This window comes from Chlorocebus sabaeus, chromosome 26, assembly GCF_047675955.1.
Source record: "Chlorocebus sabaeus isolate Y175 chromosome 26, mChlSab1.0.hap1, whole genome shotgun sequence".
Lineage (NCBI taxonomy): Eukaryota > Metazoa > Chordata > Mammalia > Primates > Cercopithecidae > Chlorocebus > Chlorocebus sabaeus.
In genome coordinates, this window is record NC_132929.1 from 35,032,485 (window position 1) to 35,053,330 (window position 20,846).

Below are 20,846 nucleotides of genomic sequence, written 5' to 3' on the forward strand. Positions count from 1 at the left end.
TTTGAACTTGATCTTGATAACATAGATTATATTGGGGAGACATCTCGGTGTACCAAAGTCTGCCAGCCTCTTGCTCTTGGAAGCCATGGAGACCACTTCTAGCACACTTAAATCTGTGGGCATGATTATTTAAAGATCTTTCCCGGCTCATGAAGAAAACTCTTTTAGGCAGAAATCCTGCCTCAAACCCTATTTAGCATGTGGTTACAGATAATTTGTATTTCCAAACCTCTCTGGGAAATTTTGAATCTGGCTTTAAAAATTCTCTTTTCCCAATGAACAGCCCTCATGATTCCCTTCTGCAGGCGAGTGAGAACCATGCCCCGACACAGCCAGTCCCTGACCATGGCACCATACTCATCTGTAAGCCTCGTGGAGCAACTGGAAGACAGGATCCTCTGCCACGAGAAAACCACCGCCGCCCTTGTAGAGCACGCCTTTCGGATTAAAGATGACATTGTCAACAGTTTGCAGAAAATGCAAAACAAAGGGGGAGGTGACCGCTTGGCCAGGCTTTTCTTGGAGGAGCATATCAGAAACATAACTGCCATAGTGAAGCAACTTAATCGGGATATCGAGGTAAGGTTTGTGAAAGTCAGGTGGCCTATGTCCCTTGCCACAGAATTGCCCCATGTCAGGAGGTCACCCAAGTCTAATTCCTACCTCCCAGGCAGTAATGCATTTAGAACAAAGCTGTCTGTCTTGTCTATTCTTAATTATCGCCAAGGAGACAGCTTGTGGAAATATCCTAATTAAATTTATTCTAGTATTTGATAACAGTGACTGTCAGTGTTATGTTTAATCTAAATTTACCTTGCTGATTATTAAATGACTTTATTTTGTTTGACTCTTAATGAAGAGAGGGAAGAACTAGTCAAATAGTTTCTCTCTGTAATCTTTCACATCTTTGAAGAAAGCTATTAAGTCTATTACTGAGGTCAGACTTTGTTGCTTCAGGTTAAATGTTTCTAGTTCATAATGATTACATGTAATACAGTTTATAACTCAAACAATTTAGGCATTCGAATTGCTCCTCAGACTCCCCTTTTTATTGCTGTAGTTTTATTTGGAGTGAGACCAATAAAAGGCCAATATTGTTTATTTTTAGAATTGGTAGATTTACTGCTATTTATTGAACAATCACAGGGACCACACAGTTTAGTTCAGAAAGCTTCAGATCATTTAGGGCTTGGGTTTCCCTCACTACTCAATGTTCATATCTTTCACATGTAATGATTGAATATATGAATAATAGATATATGGCTAGATTAAGGAAAACTTTTGTTTCCTATGATGGAGATTATATCTGAATTATGCTTCCTAAAATTAAACCTCATTTCTTTTTTTTTCCATTGTCAGATTTGTATTTATTTATTTTAATGGCTTTATTGAGATATAATGTAAATGTCACAAAAAGTGTAAAATTAAATGATTTTTAGTAAATTTATAAAATTGTGCAACCTCAACACAATTCAATTTTAGGACACTACCATCATCTTCCCAAAATTCGCATAAGCCTGTTTGTAGTCAAGTCCTACTTCTACCCCAGTCCCAGGCAACCACTCATCTACTTTCTGTCTCTAGAAATTGGTCTTTTCCAGACATTTCATATAAATGGAAACCTTACAATATGAGGTCTTTCGCTTCTGGCTTCTTTCTTTCCTTTTCTTTCTTTCTTTTTTTTTTTTATTTGTTTGTTTTGTTTGTTTGTTTGTTTTTGTTTTGAATGCAGTCGTGCAATCGTGGTTCACTGAAGCCTTGACCTCCCAGGCTCAACCAATCCTCCTATGTCGGCCTCCCAAGTAGCTGGGACTACAGGTGTGCACTATCACGCTCAGCTAATTTTTGTATTTTTAATATTACAAGGTCCATCCATAATGTAGTATTTTTTTTAGAGACATAGTCTCACTATGTTGCCCAGGCAGGGCTTGAACTCCTGGGCTCAAGCGATCTGTCTGCCTCAGCCTTCCAAAGTGCTGGGATTACAGATGTGAGCCACTGTACAGCCTGTCCTCTCTCATTTAGCATAATCTTTCTGCGGTTCAGACATATCCTAGCATGTATCATATTCCTTTTTATGTCTGAGTAATATTCTGTTTTCTGGATATACCACATTGTATTTATGTATTCAGGAACTGATGGACATTTGGATTGTTTCCAGTTCTTAGCTTTTATGAGTAAAGCTGCTATGAACACTTGTGACAGGTCTTTGATGTAAACATATGTCTTTATTTCTCTTGAGTAAATTACTAGGAGTAGAATTTCTGGGTCTTATAGTGAGCTTATGTTTAACTTTTTAAAACATAGTCAAATAATTTTCCAAAGTGGCTATAACATTTTACAATCCCACAAGCAATATATGAAGGTTCCAGTTTCTCTAGCCCTCAGCAATACTTGGCATTATCTTTTTTTATTGTAGTCATTCTAATGGATGTGTAGTGGTATCTCATTATGGTTTAAATTTGTATTTTCCTAGTAACTAATGATCTTGAACGCCTTTTCGTATGCTTATTGATCATTTGTATGTCTTTGTTGGTGAAATGTCTAAGTCTTCTACCCATTTTTTAAAAATTAGATTTTCTTCATTGTGGGAAAAAAGCTACCATTTTAACCATTTTAAGTGTACAATCTAATGACATTAAGTACATTCACAATGTTGGGCAATCATTATTACTGTCTATTTCCAAAAGGTTTCCATCATCCCAAACTGAGACTTTGTTCCCATTAAAAAGTAACCCCCCACTCCACTTTCCCCTCAGCCCCTGGTGACATCTATTCTATTTTCTGTCCTTATGAATTTACTTATTCTAGCTACTTCATATAAGTGGAATCAGACAATAATTTGTCCTTTTGTGTCTGGCTTTTCTCACTTAGCATAATGATTTCAAGGTCCATCCATAATGTAACAGGTATCAGAATTCATTTTTACATTGGGTTATTTGTCATATTATTGATAACTTATGCAAGTTTTTATGTAGTTTGGATACAATTCCCTTATCAGATATGTGATTTACAAATATTTTCTCCCATTCTGTGGCTTATATTTTCATTTTTGTAATAGTGTGTCTTTTGAAGTATGAGCATTTTTAGTTTTAATGAAGTCTAATATCAATTTTTTTCTTTAATGGTTTATTCTTTTGGTGTTGTGTCTTTACAACTATTTGCTTATTAACTCAAGGTCACAAAGATTTTCCCCTATGTTTAATTCAAGATTCTTAGTTTATGCACTTAGGTCTGTGAACTATTTTGAGGTAATTTTTGTATATGGTGTGAGGTAAGGGTCTAAGTTAATTTTTTTTCATCTTGCTATCCTAGGAAAATCTATCCTTCTCCCATTTGTCCTTTTGTTGAAAATCAATTGACCAAAAAATATAAGAGTTTATTTCTGGATTCCACTGATCTGTATTGATTTTCTTAATGTCAATACCACATTGTCTTGATTTCTAGTTTTAGAGTATATTTTTGAAATAAGGTAATATAAGTTATCCAACTGTGTTCTTTTTAAAAGGTATTTTTGGGCTAGTCTATGTCCTTTGCATTTTCAATTAAATTTTAGGATTAGCTTATCAGTTTATATTAAAAAGGTGACTTTGATAGACATTGCTTTGCATGTATAGATTTTAAAAAGGCTGGGTGCAGTGGATCACACTTGTAATCCCAGCACTTTGGGAGAGAGAAGTAGGAGAATTACTTGAGCCCAGGAATTTGAGACCAGCCTGAGCAACATAGTGAGACCCTTTCTCTAAAATAATAACAACAATAATAATAAAAACAAATAATGTATAGATCCATTTGGGGAGAGTTGCCATCTTAATACTGTGCCTGATTGTTCAAGGAACCAACTTTTGGTTTTATTAATTTTGTCAGATTTTTTTGTTTTTGTTACTAATTTTAAAATTTTAAAATTGACAGACAATAATTATATATATTATTGGGGTACATAGTGATGTTTCAATACATCTAATATGCAGTAACCAGATCAAGGTAATTTTGTGTCCTTTAACAAATTGCTGTATCTCCTTCCCTTCCCCCTACCCATCCCATCCTCTAGTATTCTCTATTCTAATTTTTACTTCTTTGAGATCAACTTTTTTTAGCTTTCACATATGAGTAAGAACATGCAGTGTTTAACTTTCTGTTCCTGGCTTATTTCACATAACATAATGTCCTCCTGTTCTATCTGTGTTGCTGCAAAAGACAGAATTTTGTTCTTTTTTATGGCTGATAGTATTCCATTGTATATATATATACCACATTGTCTTTATCCATTCATCCATTGTTGGACACCTAGGTTTGACTCCATATCTTGGCTATTACGAATAGTGCTGCAATAAACATGGGGGTGCACATGTCTCTTCAATATACTGATTTCCTTTCCTTTGGATAAATTCCCAGTAGTGGGATTGCTGGATCATATGGTAGTTCTATTTGTAGTTTTTTGAGGAACCTCCATACTTTTCTCCATAGTGGCTGTACTAGTTTACATTCCCGCCAACAGTGTATAAGAGCTCCCTTTTCTCTGCATACTTGCCAGCATGTGTTACTTTTTGTGTTTTGGTAATAGCCGTTATAACTGGAGTGAGATGATACTTCATTGTGATTTTGATTTGCATTTCCCTGATAGTGATATTGGGCCTTTTTCCATATATTTGTTTGCTATTTGTATGTCTTCTTTTGATAAATATTTGTTCAAATCATTTACCCATTTAAAAAATTGGATATTTTTTGCTGTTGAGATGTTTGAGTTCCTTCTGTATTCTGGATACTAATCTTATTGGATGAATAGTTTGCAGGTATTTTTCTCCCATCCTGTAGGTTGTATTTTCACTTTGTTGATTGTTTCCTTTACTGTGCAGAAGCGTTTTTGTTTGATATAATCCATTTGTTTATTTTTGCTTTTGTTGTCTGTGCTTTTGAGGTCTTCTTAATAAAATCTTCTCCTAGACCAGTACACTGAAGTGTTTCCCCTATGTTTTCTTCTAGTAGTTTTATTATGTTGGGCCTTACATTTAGGTCTTTTGCCCATTTGGAGTTTGTTTTTGTACAGGGTGAGAGTTGGGGGCCTAGTTTAATTCTTCTGCATATGGATGTCCAGTTTTCCCAGCACTGTTTGTTGAGGATTTGTCTTTTCCTCAATGAGTGTTCTTGGCACCTTTGTCCAAAATCAGATGGCTGTAGATACGTGGATTAATTTCGAGGTTCTCTTTTCTGTTCTATTGTTCTATGTGTCTGTTTTTATGCCAGTACCATGCTGTTTTGGTTACTACAACTATGTAGTGTATTTTGAGGTCTGGTAGTGTGATGCCTCTGGCTTTGTTCTTATTTATTGAGATAGAGTCTCACTCTTTTGCCCAGGCTAGAGTGCAGTGGCATGATATTGGCTCACTGCAACCTCAGCCTCCCAGGTTCAAGTGTTTCTCCTGCCTCAGCTCCCCAAGTAGTTGAGATTATAGGCACATGTCATCACGCCAGGCTAATTGTCATATTTTTAGTAGAGACAGGGTTTCACCATGTTGACTAGGCTGGTCTCCAACTCCTGACCTCAGGTGATCCACCCATCTTGGCCTCCCAAAGTGCTGGATTACAGGCGTGAGCCACTGCGCCCAGCCCTAGCTTTGTTCTTTTTGTTCAGGGTTGCTTTGGCTATTTGGGGTCTTTTGTGGTTCCATACAAATTTTAGGGGTTATGGTTGGGCAAAGAGAACATCCTTTTTTTTTCTTTTCTTTTCTTTTCTTTTTTTTTTAATTATACTTTAAGTTCTAGGGTACATGTGCACAATATGCAGGTTTGATACATAGGTATACATGTGCCATGTTGGTTTGATGCACCCATCAACTCATCATTTACATTAGGTATTTCTCCTAATGCTATTCCTCCCACAGCCCTCCACCCACTGACAGACCCCGGCATGTGATATTCCCCTCCCTGTATCCAAGTGATCTCATTGTTCAGTTCCCACCTATGATTGAGAACATGCGGTGTTTGATTTTCTGCCCTTGTGATAGTTTGCTGAGAATGATGGTTTCCAGTCTCATCCATGTCCCTGCAAAGGACATGAACTCATCCTTTTTTATGGCTGCATAGTGCCCCATGGTGTATATGTGCCACATTTTCTTAATCCAGTTTATCATTGATGGACATTTGGGTTGGTTCCAAGTCTTTGCTCTTGTGAATAGCGCTGCAATAAACATATATGTGCATGATTTATCATAGCATGATTTGTAATTCTTTGGGTATATACCCAGTAATGGGATTGCTGGGTCAAATGGTAATTCTAGTCCTAGATCCTTGAGGAATCGCCACACTGTCTTCCACAATGGTTGAGCTAATTTACACTCCCACCAACAGTGTAAAAGTGTTCCTATTTCTCCACATCCTCACCAGCATCTGTTGTTTCCTGACTTTTTAATGATTGCCATTCTAACTGGTGTGAGATGGTATCTCATTGTGGTTTTGATTTGCATTTTTCTGATGACCAGTGATGATGAGCATTTTTTCATGTGTCTGTTGGCTGCATAAATGTCTTCTTTTGAGAAGTGTCTGTTCATTTCCTTTGCCCACTTTTTGATGGGGTTGTTTTTTTCTTGTAAATTTGTTTGAGTTCTTTGTAGATTCTGGATACTAGCCCTTTGTCAGATGGGTAGATTACAAAAATTTTCTCTGATTCTGTAGGTTGCCTCTCCACTCTGATGATAGTTTCTTTCGCCGTGCAGAAGCTCTTTAGTTTAATTAGATCCCATTTGTCTATTTTGGCTTTTGTTGCCATTGCTTTTGGTGTTTTAGTCATGAAGTCCTTGCCCATGCCTATGTCCTGAATGGTATTGCCTAGGTTTTCTTCTAGGGTTTTTAGGGGTTTAGGTCTAACATTTAAGTCTTTAATACATCTTGAATTAATTTTTGTATAAGGTGTAAGGAAGGGATCCAGTTTCAGCTTTCTACATATGGCTAGCCAGTTTTCCCAGCACCATTTATTAAATAGGGAATCCTTTCTGTTTCTTGTTTTTGTCAGGTTTGTCAAAGATCAGATGGTTGTAGATGTGTGGTGTTATTTCTGAGGCCTCTGTTGTGTTCTATTGGTCTATGTCTCTGTTTTGGTACCAGTACCATGCCGTTTTGGTTACTGAAGCCTTGTAGTATAGTTTGAAGTCGGGTAGCATGATGCCCCCAGCTTTGTTCTTTTTGCTTAGGATTATCTTGGCAATGCAGGCTGTTTTTTGGTTCCATATGAACTTTAAAGTAGTTTTTTCCAGTTCTGTGAAGAAAGCCATTGGTAGCTTGATGGGGATGGCATTGAATCTGTAAATTACCTTGGGCAGTATGGCCATTTTCATGATATTGATTCTTTCTATCCATGAGCATGGAATATTCTTCCATTTGTTTGTGTCCTCTTTTGTTTCATTGAGCAGTGGTTTGTAGTTCTTCCTTGAAGAGGTCCTTCACATCCCTTGTAAGTTGGATTCCTAGGTATTTTATTCTCTTTGTAGCAATTGTGAATGGGAGTTCACTCATGATTTGGCTCTCTGTTTGTCTGTTAATAGTGTATAGGAATGCTTGTGATTTTTGCACATTGATTTTGTATCCTGAGACTTTGCTGAAGTTGTTTATCAGCTTAAGGAGATTTTGGGCTGAGACAATGGGGTTTTCTAAATGTACAATCATGTCATCTGCAAACAGGGACAATTTGACTTCCTCAGTTCCTAACTGAACACCCTTTATTTCTTTCTTTTGCCTGATTGCCCTAGCCAGAACTTCCAACACTATGTTGAATAGGAATGGTAAGAGAGGGCATCCTTGTCTTTTGCCAGTTTTCAAAGGAAATGCTTCCAGTTTTTGCCCATTCAGTATGATATTGGCTGTGGGTTTGTCATAAATAGCTCTAATTATTTTGAGATACATTCCATCAGTACCTAGTTTATTGAGAGTTTTTAGCATGATGGGCTGTTGAATTTTGTCAAAGGCCTTTTCTGCATCTATTGCAATAATCAGGTGGGTTTTTGTCATTGGTTCTGTTTGTGTGATGGATTAAGTTTATTGATTTGCGTATGTTGAACCAGCCTTACATCCTAGGGATGAAGCCAACTTGATCGTAGTGGATAAGCTTTTTGATGTGCTGCTGGATTCAGTTTGCCAGTATTTTACTGAGGATTTTCACACTGATGTTCATCAGGGATATTGGCCTAAAATTCTCTTTTTTTGTTGTGTCTCAACCAGGCTTTGGTATCAGGATGACATTGGCCTCATAAAATGAGTTAGGGAGGATTCCCATTTTTTCTATTGATTAGAATAGTTTCAGAAGGAATGGTACCAGCTGCTTTTTGTACCTCTGGTAGAATTCAGCTGTGAATCAGTCTGGTCGTGGACTTGTTTTGGTTGGTAGCCTGTTAATTATTGCCTCAATTTCAGAGCCTGTTATTGGTCTATTCAGAGATTCAACTTCTTCCTGGTTTAGTCTTGGGAGGGTGTATGTGTCCAGGAATTTATCCATTTCTTCTAGATTTTCTATTTTATTTGTGTAGAGGTATTTATAGTATTCTCTGATGGTAGTTTGTATTTCTGTGGGATCGGTGGTGATATCCCCTTTATCATCTTTTATTGCGTCTATTTGATTCTTCTCTCTTTTCTTCTTTATTAGTCTTGCTAGCAGTCTATCAATTTTGTTGATTTTTTTTTTTTTTAAAAAAACAGCTCCTGGATTCATTGATTTTTTTGAAGGGCTTTTTGTGTCTCTATGTCTTTCAGTTCTGCTCTGATCTTAGTTACTTTTTGCCTTCTGCTAGCTTTTGAATTTGTTTGCTCTTGCTTCTCTAGTTATTTTCACTGTGATGTTAGGGTGTCAATTTTAGATCTTTTCTGCTTTCTCTTGTGGGCATTTAGTGCTATAAGTTTCTGTCTAGACACTGCTTTAAATGTGTCCCAGAGATTCTGGTACATTGTATGTTTGTTCTCATTGGTTTCAAAGAACATCTTTATTTCTGTCTTCAATTTGTTATTTACCCAGTAGTCATTCATGAGCAAGTTGTTCAGTTTCCATTGTTCAGTTTCCATGTAGTTGTGCAGTTTTGAGTGAGTTTCTTAATCCTGAGTTCTAATTTGATTGCACTGTTGTCTGAGAGACAGTTTGTTGTGATTTCTGTTCTTTTACTTTTCTGAGAAGTGCTTTACTTCCAATTATGTGGTCAATTTTAGAATAAGTGCGATGTGGTGCTGAGAAGAATGTATATTCTGTTGATTTGGGGTGGAGAATACTGTCAATGTCTATTAGGTCTGCCTGTTGCAGAGCTGAGTTCAGGTCCTGGATATCCTTGTTAACCTTCTGTCTCGTTGATCTGTCTAATATTTACAGTGGGGTGTTAAAGTCTCCCATTATTATTGTGTGGGAGTCTAAGTCTCTTTGTAGGTCTCTAAGGACTTGCTTTATGAATCTGGGTGCTCCTGTATTGGAGTGTATATTTATGTGTATACACATAAATGTGTATATATAGTGGAGTGTATATATATTGTGTGTATATTTATGATAGTTAGCCCTGCTTGTTGAATTGATCCCTTTACCGTTACGTAATGGCCTTCTTTGTCTGTTTTGATCTTTATTGGTTTAAAGTCTGTTTTATCAGAGTCTAGGATTGTAACCCTTGCTTTTTTTTGCTTTCCATTTGCTTGGTAGATCTTCCTCCATCCCTTTATTTTGGGCCTATGTGCATCTTTGCACATGAGATGGGTCTCCTGAATACAGCACACTGATGGGTCTTGACTCTTTATCCAATTTGCCAGTCTATGTCTTTTAATTGGGGCATTTAGCCCACTTACATTTAAGGTTAATATTTTATTATGTGTCAATTTGATCCTGTCATCATGATGTTCGCTGGTTATTTTGCCTGTTAAATGATGCAGTTTCTTCACAGCATCAATGGTCTTTACATTTTGGCATGTTTTTGCAGTGGCTGGTACTGGTTGTTTCTTTCCATGTTTAGTGCTTCCTTCAGGAGCTCTTGTAAGGTAGGCCTGGTGGTGACAAAATCTCCCAGCTTTTGCTTGTCTGTAAAGGATGTTATTTCTCCTTCACTTGTGAAGCTTAGTTTGGCTGGATATGAAATTCTGGGTTGAAAATTCTTTTCTTTAAGAATGTTGATTATTGGCCCCCACTCTCTTGTGGCTTGTAGGACTTCTGCTGAGAGATCCACTGTTAGTCCGATGGACTTCCCTTTGTGGGTAACTCGACCTTTCTCTCTGACTGCCCTTAACACTTTTTCCTTCATTTCAACCTTGGTGAATCTGACAATTATGTGTCTTGGGGTTGCTCTTCTTAAGGAGTATCTTTGTGGTGTTCTCTGTATTTCCTGAATTTGAATGTTGGCCTGCCTTGCTAGGCTGGGGAAGTTCTCCTGGATAATATCATGCAGAGTGTTTTCCAACTTGGTTCCATTCTCCCCATCACTTTCAGATACAACAGTCAAATGTAGGTTTGGTCTTTTCACATAGTCCCATATTTCTTGGAGGCTTTATTCATTTCTTTTTACTTTTTTCTCTAACCTTGTTTTCTCCCTTTATTTCATTAATTTTATCTTAAATCACTGATACCCTTTCTTCTGCTTGGTTGAATCGGCTGTTGAAGCTTGTGCATGCATCACAAAGTTCTCGTGCCATAATTTTCAGCTCCATCAGGTCACTTAAGGTCTTCTCTACACTGTTTATTCCAGTTAGCCATTCGTCTGATCTTTTTTCAAGATTTTTAGCTTCCTTGTGATGAGTTGGAACATCCTCCTTTACCTCAGAGAACTTTGTTATTACCAACTTTCTGAAGCCTACTCTGTCAACTCGTCAAAGTCATTCTCCGTCCAGCTTTGTTCCATTGCTGGCGAGGAGCTGCAATCCTTTGGAGGAGAAGAGGTGCTCTGAGTTTTAGAATTTTCAACTTTTCTGCTCTGGTTTCTCCCCAACTTTGTGGTTTTATCTACCTTTGGTCTTTGATGTTGGTGACCTACAGATGGGGTTTTGGTGTAGATGACCTTTTTGTTGATGTTGATGCTATTCCTTTCTGTTTGTTAGTTTTCCTTCTAACAGTCAAGTCCCTCAGCTGCAGGTCTGTTGGAATTTGCTGGAGTTCCACTCCAGACCCTGTTTGCCTGGGTATCACCTGCAGAGGCTGCAGAACAGCAAATATTGCAGAACAGCAAATATTGCTACCCGATCCTTCCTCTGGAAACTTCATCCTACAGGGGCAGCCGCCTATATGTGGTGTCTGTCAGCCCCTACTGGGAGGTGTCTCCCAGTTAGGCTACATGGGGGTCAGGGACCCACTTGAGGAGGCAGTCTGTCTGTTCTCAGAGCTCAAATGCCATGCTGGGAGAACCACTGCTCTCTTCAGAGCTGTCAGACAGGGACGTTTAAGTCTGCAGAAGTTGTCTGCTGCCTTCTGTTCCGCTATGCCCTGCCCACAGAGGTGGAGTCTATAGAGGCAGTAGGACTTGCTGAGCTGAGGTGGGTTCTGCCCAGTTCGAGCTTCCCAGCCACTTTGTTTACCTACTTGAGCCTCAGCAATGGTGGACGCCCTTCCCCTAACCAGGTTGCTGTCTTGCAGATCGATCTCAGACTGCTGCGCTAGCAGTGAGCAAGGCTCCATGGGTGTGGGACCCCCTGAGCCAGGCATGGGAGAGAATCACCTTGTCTGCTAGTTGCTAAGACCTTGGGAAAAGCACAGTATTTGGGTGGGAGTGCCCTGTTTTTTTGGGTAGTCTGTCATGGCTTCCCTTGTCTAGGAAAGGGAAATCCTCTGACCCTTTGTGCTTCCCAGGTGAGGCAACACCCCACCCTGCTTCAGCTCACTCTCCATGCACTGCATCCACTGTCCAACCAGTCCCAATCAGATGAACCAGGTACCTCAGCTGGAAATGCAGAAATCACCCGTCTTCTGCTTCGATCATGCTGGAAGCTGCAGACTGGAGCTGTTCCTATTCAACCATCTTGGAACACCCCTCTTTTTTTTCTTTTTTGAGACAGGGTCTCAGTCTGTCACCTAGGCTGGTATAATGCAGTGGCTCTATTACAGCCTACTGCAGCCTCAACCTCCTGGGCTCAGCTGATTCTTCCACCTCAGCCTCCTGAGTAGCTGGAACTACAGGTGCATGCCACCACACCCAGCTAATTTTTTGTAGAGACAGGGTTTTGCCATGTTGCCCAGGCTGGTCTTGAACTTCTGGGCTCAAGTGATCCTCCTGCCTCAGCTTCCCAAAGTGGTAGGATTACAGATATGAGTCACCACACCTGGCTGAGAACATACTTTGTTTATTTTTAATGTCTTTACATTTTTTGAGACTTGTTTGATGGCCTTCTTATTCTTACTGATTTTCTTTCTTGTTTTATTAGTTATTGAAATATCCAACTCTCATTGCTGAATTGTCTGTTTCTTCTTCCAGTTCTATTGGTTTTTGCTTCATGTATTTGGGCACTGTTGTTAGGCTCATATACATTTATAATTGCATACATCTGCCTGATGCATTGACCCTTTTGCTGTAAAAAGTCTCTGTGTGTCTCTTGTAATATTTCTTAAAGTCTGTTTTGTCTGATATCAGTATAGGTATTCCAGCTCCTTTATAGCTACTGTTTGCATAATTCATGTTCTTTTTTTTAGAGAGACCAAATCTCTGTCACCCAGGCTGGAATGCAGTGGTGCAATCATAACTCACTGCAGACTCAAACTCCTGGGCTCAAGTGATCCTCCCACTTCAGCTTCTGAGTAGCTGAGACTACAGACATGTGCTATCATGCCCTGCTAATTTTTCTGATTTTTATTTCTTGTAGAGATGAGGTCTTGCTGTGTTGCCCAGGGTGGTCTTGAACTCCTGCCTCTGCCTCCCAAAGTGCTGGGATTATAGGCATGAGGCACTGTACCTGGTCTCTTTTTTTTGATAATTCTCACCAAGCTTGTGCCTCTTGGCTCTGGCCTATGTATATAGTTATCAGATTTCACTGTTCTTTGAGATTCTCGCGTATGTTTACTAAGGACAAGGATTCACTCGTAATTATATCCTAATTGAAGTGCATTTGTCTTCAGGGTTCTAAGAGTTCTAGTGTATACTTCTTATGATGTTTAAAGAAAACGACTGTGTATTTGTTAGTAAGACAGTGCAATGGATCTTTGTGGCTTTGATGACTTATGGTATCCATTCCGATTTCTTTTGGTCACAGCAATTTGATTTCTCTTGGGATTTACCTTTCTTTCATTGAGTACAGACTGGGATGGCTAATAATCAGATTGCCTTTCCCCCTTTTTAGCTAAAGGGGTTGGGGCCCATAACTCAGGCCAGAGCACTGAGACCCTCCCTTCCTGGAATTTAAAACCTGAGCAGGCTGGGCTGGGCGCAGTGGCTCATACCTGTAATCCCAGCACTTTGGGAGGCGAAGGTGGGAGGATTTGTTGAACCTGGGAGGTTGAGGCTGCAGTGAGCCATGGTCATGCCAGTGTACTCCAGCATGCGTGACAGAGGGAGATGCTACATTGAAAACTAAAACCAAACCAAGCCAAACCAAAACAAAAACCTGAGCAGGCTGATTCAAAGACTGGAAATGGCCATAGTACCTTCCTTGTAGCCACTTTGCCTGCGGGATACTGGCTAGTAGTTCCTGCTGCTTGGACCTCAGGAAATACTCTTTGTATCTTCTTCCCAACCTGCATAACCCAGCTTCCCTGTTGATTGTGTGCTCCTTTCCCCATTCCTTTTCTTTTTCTTTTCTTTTCTTTTCTTTTTTTTTTAATGTTTTCTGGAGACAGGGTCTGGCTGTCATCCAGGCTCAAGTGCAGTGGTATGATCGTAGCTCACTGAGGCCTCTTTAACTCCTGGGTTCAATTGATTCTCCCACCTCAGCCTCCTGAGGAGCTGAGACTACAGGCACAGGCCACCATGCCCAGCTACTTATTTTATTTTTTTGTAGAGACAGGAGTCGTGCTGCGTTGTCCAATAATTTCCATTTGCCCCCTTAAGTTAGTCAGGTCCAATTACCTGCAACTAAAGAAGTATAATGACCTCAGAGGAACGTAGAAAGTTTACAAAATTGCTGTAAATAATGTACTTGTCTTTGGACACTGGTATCTATATTAAGAATGATCTTTTCAGTTTTATTTTTGGGTGCTGAGTCAGTTTTATCCCAGAGGCTAAAAACTAAGCAACCCTAAGTTAACAACTGTACAAAATTGAAGAACCCCAACTTGAACATTTCAATTTTGAAAGGGATTTCAGATTCATCAAGAGACTGATATCTCTGCTGCATCTAAATCTAATGACAGGTAAAATCTAAGTGATGGGGATCAGTAAGAATTCTCAGGTTCCCATCCCCTCAACCACTGGCAAAGAAGTACAGTAGGCCCCCTTATCTGTGGCTTCACTTTCCGCAATTTCCTGTGGCCAACCATGATCTGGAAATATTAAAGGAAAATTCCATAAATAAACAATTGATAAGTTTTAAATTGTATGCCATTCTGAGTAGCATGATGAAATCTCTCATTCCTCAGCCTGTGTGGGATGTGAATCCGTCCTTAGTTCACACTGTATATGCTACCTGCCTGTTAGTCACTTAGTAGATATCTTGATGATCAGATCAAGGAAACATAGTATATGTAGGGTTTAGTACTATCTGCAGTGTCAGGCATCCACAGGAAGTCTTGGAACATGTCCCCTGCAGATAAGAGGGGGCTAAGGTATGTCACAAAAATACAAACTTCCATCATGCTTTATATTAGAAAATAGCGTTACTTCCCCATTCTTAGAATACCCAGCACTTTCCTGTGGGAACTCAGCTCTGTTCCCTTTGCTTATGGGGGTAGGGGAAGACTAGAGATGAGAGTCAATCTATTCTGACATTATCGTCCCCTCCAGGTAAAAGCACAGTATAACTCTACCCTTAGGAAATCCTCGTCTTAATTTTTTCTGTCAATGTAAGAGGTGATGGTGTTTTAGCTGCAACTGCCAGATCCAGGGAATAATTTCCTGTTTGGTAGCTGCCATGTACTACTCCAATGGCCAGAACCACTTTGTTTTATTTTATTTTTTAGAGACAAGGTCTTGCTATGTTGCCCAGGCTGGTCTTGAACTCCTGGGCCCTAGCAGTCCTCTCACCTTGGCCTCCCAAAGTGTTGGGATTATAAGCATGAGCCATAGTGCCCAGCCAGAGCCACTTTAAATACATAATTTCCAACTTCAGCTGGGCCACTGACGCTATTTAACAGTTCTTTCATTCTAGGAAGCCCTCCTTGCCAGTTCCTCTCTTGCTCCCAGTTTCCTTTCCCTCAGTGTATCCTGAACACCTAACTCATGCCACTGTTACTATAGCATTTATTGAATAGGACTAACATTGTTTCTTTACAAGCCTCTCAAAAAGAGAGGAACCTTGTTTTACTCATCTTTGCATTGTCTAGTACAATATTTGGAGTAAAATGCTATGAATGCTGTCATAGTATATTTGTGTTGCTATAACAAAATACCTGAGATTGGGTAATTTATAAAGAACAGAAATTTATTTCTCACAGTTCTGGAGGCTGGGAAGTCCAAGCCCAAGGCACTGGCACTTGGCATCTGGTAAGGTCTTCTTGCTGCATCCTCACATGGCAGGTGGAAGGGCAAGAATGACGAATCCTGTGTCCTCACATTGCAAAAAGATTGAACAGAGTGAACCCCCTCCCACAAACCCTTTTTATAAGGGCCCCAGTCCGTTCAGGGTAGAGCCCTCATGACTTAATCACCTCCCAAAATACCAACCCTCTTAATACCACCACAATGGAGATTAAGTTCAACATGATTTTTGGAGGGGGCACCATCATTCAAACCTCAGCAAATACTTATTAAGTGAATAAATGCCCAATACAAAGTGAAGCCAGTTGTAAATATGCTGGTAGCAAAAAGGACTAGAAGAGACTGAAGTAATCAATGCAAACGGCATCCTTTTCAGATAGGCTGAGTGAAGTGGCCTGAGGTATCAAGGCCAGTTAGCAGCAGTGCTGAGAATAAACCCATGTGGCAAAACTCCAAAAATATGCTCTTTTCTACTTTACCTTTTGGAAGCTCTTCTAGAACCTGATCTTCTATAATCAACTCTCAGATGTGACAGGCTGTGCTGTTCAGCCATTCTTTGCTTTCTGAGTTTCAGGGAGGACTTGTTTACGAAACTGGATAATTTTAGCTTTATTTCTCACTGAGTTCTCCCCTGACCCGTCTTTGCTTTGACGAGAGTTCACTTGAATTGCTTCGATAATCGGGTTTATCAAAAAACTACCTAAGGAATCTAAAGTCATCAATTGTTTAGACTTCTGCTAATTAATTTTTCCCCAATTTTTTTTTTTTTTTGAGACAAGGTCTCACTCCCTCACCCAGGCTGGAGTGCAGTTGTGTGATCTCAGCTCACTGCAACCTCCACCTCCTGGGTTCAAGCAATTCTCATGCCTCAGCCTCCTGAGTAGCTGGAATTTCAGGCACACCACCACACCTGGCCAATTTTTGTATTTTTAGCAGAGACAGGGTTTCACTGTGTTGGCCAGGCTGGTCTTGAGCTCCTGACCTCAAGTGACCCTCCAGTCTTGGCCTCCCAAAGTGCTGGAATTATAGGCATGAACCATCACCATCACGGCTGGCCTAAACATGTTTCTTTAAGATGATTTTTGAAAAATTTACAATGCAGTGAGAAAGTAATTTCAATTTTGCTGTTTTCCCAACATCCAGAAACACATTTTATGTAATGGTTATTCTTGCCTTAACCAGACAGCACTCTTTTATATTTACATATATTTTTGGAGTGTGCAATTTTGCAAGTGATGATTTCCATGATAGACAGGGAAAACTAAGTAAAATCTAAATTTGGCAAAAAATTTAGTTTGTATTTGAGTGTTTACTTTTTTTATAACTAGTAGTAACTATATATAGTGACAAAGTAACAACAAGGAAGTTTAGAAATTTAAGACTCCAACGTGAAATACTAATTATATTGATTTATATGTATTATGAACCTAAGCGTGTCTACCTAAACATATTAGGATGCTTGATGACAGGTCAGAATTGCTGTCTTATAGCCAAAGTTCATTAAAATAAAATCATGATTGTCTTAGTTTAGGCTGCTATGACAAATTACCATAGATTGGGTAGCTTAAGCAACAGAAATTTGTTTCTCATGATTCTGGAGACTGGGAAGTCCAAGATCAAAATGCTGGTAGATCCAGTGTCTGGTGAGACCCCCTGCTTTCTGAACTGTAGATGGTTGTCTTTTTGTATCCTTACATGGCAGAGAGCAGAGAGCAGAAGCAAGACCTTCTTTTAAGGTACTAATCCCATCCATGAGGGTTCTACCCTCATGACCTAATCACCTCTTTCCGGCCCCACCTCCTAATACCATCACATTAAGGGTTAGCAGTTTAACATACAATTTTCTTTTTTTTTTTTTTTGACTGGGTCTTGCGCTGTCATTCAGGCTGGAATGCAGTGGTATGGTCATGGCTCACTGCAGCCTCAACCTCCTGGGCTCAAGTAGTCCTCCTGCCTTGGTCTCCCAAAGTGCTGGGATTACAGGCATGAGCCACCACGCTTGGTCAACATGTGAATTTTTGGAGGACACAAACATTCAGTCCATAACAATGATGTAGAGTAAAAATTAAAAAGTACTGAAAAGAAGTCTTCATTTATAAGTAATATAAAAATCGGCACCAGGCACGGTGGCTCACGCCTGTAATCCCAGCACTTTGGGAGGTTGAGGTGGGTGGATCACTTAAAGTCAGGAGTTCGAGACCAGCCTGGCCAACATGGTGAAACCCCATCCCTCCTAAAAAATATATATATAAGAATTAGTTGGGCCTGATGGCGTGTGCCTGTAATCCCAGCTAATTGGGAGGCTGAGACAGGAGAATTGTTTGAACCTGGGAGGTGGAGGTTGCAGTGAGCCAGGATCATGCCACTGCACTCCAGTCTAGGTGACAGAACAAGACTCCATCTCTAAATGAATAAAAAAATAAATAGGGAGAGTGGGCATAATATAAAACTGATACTTGACCAGGTGCAGTGGCTCACGCCTGTAATCCCAGCACTTTGGGGGGCCAAGGTGGGCGGATCACAAGGTCAGGAGTTCGAGACCAGTCTGGTCAACATGGTGAAACCCCATCTCTACTAAAAATACAAAAATTATCTGGGTGTGGTGGTGGGCACCTGTAATCCCTGCTACTCGGGAGGCTGAGGCAGGAGAGTCATTTGAACCTGGGAGGTGGAGGTTACAGTCAGCTGATTTCATGCCACTGCCCTCTAGCCTAGGTGACAGAGTGAGACTCTAACCCCAAAAACAAAGCAAAACAAAACAAAAGGAAAAACAACAAAACAAAGAACAAAATAACCTGATACTTGTAGTATCAGTTTTAAAGCAGAGGTGTGAAGATATTTAAATTGTATTTCAATAATGTAGAAGGTGTATTTTTTATTTATAGATTCTTGATGAATATCTTCTGTAAATTGCCTGGGTTATTATTATTATTATTATCATTGCTGGTTTATAGCTGTTTTTAGTTCACGCAGTAAAATTTTACTGGGTTATTTGATTTTTTAGAGTCATCCCTCGGGTGATTTTATATTACAGAAGTAAAGTTGAAGCCATTCTTAAGATGTGGAACTTACTCCTAGATCCTGATAGAACTAGTCAAATTGAGATATATTAACACTGTATCTTGGCAAATTTGCCTAGATAAGTCTTTATGATTTTCTATCATGTGACTCTGAACAGTTATACACTGGAAAAAAAGTAAAATATATTATCAAACCATTACCCTATGTGATCCTCAAGAGCTAGAACAGAGTCTTAATGTTTCTATTTTTAACACCTACCAATGTCTAAGACATAGTAGGAGCTCAATAAATGTTTCATAATCAAAGGCTCTGGGTCTCCTTGCCCCTTCCAGAACCCTATAATTATTGTTCATATTCTTTCAGCAGATTCCAATGTCAAAACAGATGACTCTTGTATACTAGTACACAGTAAGTGCTTGATAAATGTTAAATGGAAGAATTTGTTTTAATACGTCTCCATCCACAGTCTCTGTTAGCAGTGTGCCTTGTGATATGGAGAAGCTTATCAATTATTTATTCCTCAGAAACTTTCCACAAATGATCATCGTAATTATAAATTTAGAGGAAGTAATATAGTCAACTATGAATTATACATGTCTGAGTTATCCATCCTGTCTTTGGTTTAAGCCATTATCAATCCCTGGAAGCCGAGCCCTGGTGAGCAGTCCATGGTCCTTTTATTGGTGGTAAGCTTTCTCTTCCAAGCCAGTTGGATGGCTGGGGGAAGTCGTTTGGACCCCCATGTCTTTTTATGGCTTTAGCTGTGTCTCTGGCCTTTGGGAACCAGGCAGTGGGGTCTGCCACCTGGCTGGTTAGAATCTGCAGTCCTACTTTAGTTCCCATGTGCTCAACTTCATGATGTCCTTCTGGCTTGGAATGTTGGCTTTAACCTAGTTGGGTTATGGGAAACTGTATCAAGCCCTCATCTAATTGAATATATCATACATAGTTTACTAGTTTAATAATTTGCAAATGGACTACTGGAGTTTCTGAACTTAAGCGATGAGTGCAGCATTGGGCTTTATTAACATGGCAAGGCAGAGGCGTAGACAGTGATGTTAATATGTAGTTGGACGGACATACAGGACCTTAGTTCAGTGTGCTTTCAGTACTGCCAATGAGGGAAGAGTTTTGGCTACTGGACTTCATGCATTTTACTTAAAAAGGGAATCTCAGCTTGCAGCTCTGTGATTTGGTTCTGTTGAAACAGGTATATCAGCGGAGGGGTTTTGGTGATTATCATCCAAATTCATTTTGTTTTCATTCTACCCACTAGATTTGGCTTGTTGTGTGACTTGACTCCCGGGGAGAAGACAGTAAATTGAATGGAATTCGAATATTTGTTCAGTTCTGTTGACAGAGATTTTTCAATGTAAATTAATAAATTCGTGTTCTGGTGTCTGCTCTGTCTCCAGTACATTTTAGCTTGTCTGAGTCCTCTTTGAGGACCTGATCATGTCTGGGTACCAGAGATTGATAACAGCTCAAATCAAAGGGATTGATAACAGCTTAAACCAAAGACAGGATGGACAGCTAGAGATAGCCTCTAAGCCTTCAACTCGGAAGATCAGATCCTAGAACATGGAGCTAAATTAATTGATAAATCACTCACTAACCCACTAACAGCCAGGCAATGTTAGAGGCACTGGGGCTGCAGTAATGGCCCAAGCACACAGGCCTCTGGTCTTCGCCCTACTGCACACTTTAGTGGGGTGTACAGGCAGTCAATGCTAAGTAACCAAGGTGATGTTAGCCAATGTCAAGTGCTCTGATGAAAGGATGTGATGGAGAGTGACTGTGTGGCTGTCTTAGAAAGGATGGTGGCCAGGCACAGTGGCTCATGCCTGTAATCTCAGCACTTTGGGAGGCTGAGGCGGGCAGATCACGCGGTCAGGAGTTCAAGACCAGCCTGACCAATATGGTGAAACCCTGTCTCTACTAAAAATACAAAAATTAACCAGGTGTGGTGGCGCGTGCCTGTAGTCCCAGCTACTTGGGAGGCTGAGGCAGGAGAATCGCTTGAACCTGGGAGGCGGAGGTTGCAGTGAGCTGAGATCACGCCACTGCACTCCAGCCTGAGCAACAGAGCGAGACTCCATCTCAAAAAAAAAGAAAAAAAATAAAAGGATGGTAAAGGAGTAAGGTGACATGTGAACTGAGAATGGAATGACATATGGGGCCAGCCAAGCCAAGGTGGTGGTGTTGAAGGAGGAGACACCAAGGGAGACCACTCCAGAGTGAGGGAAGTCCAGGTTCCAAGGCCAT

The 20,846-nt window shown here is 40.0% G+C and overlaps 1 protein-coding gene across 2 annotated transcripts in view; it reads left to right on the forward strand.

Annotated features, from left to right (window-relative positions):
• The window catches only part of FAM81A (family with sequence similarity 81 member A), an 89,021-nt gene that overhangs the window by 21,354 nt on the left and 46,821 nt on the right, over positions 1 to 20,846 (forward strand). For both annotated transcript variants that reach the window (XM_073012199.1, XM_073012200.1), the window contains exon 3: positions 306 to 579. In XM_073012199.1, coding sequence (XP_072868300.1) covers positions 306 to 579 — 274 coding nt within the window. The remainder of the gene's footprint in view (positions 1 to 305; positions 580 to 20,846) is intronic.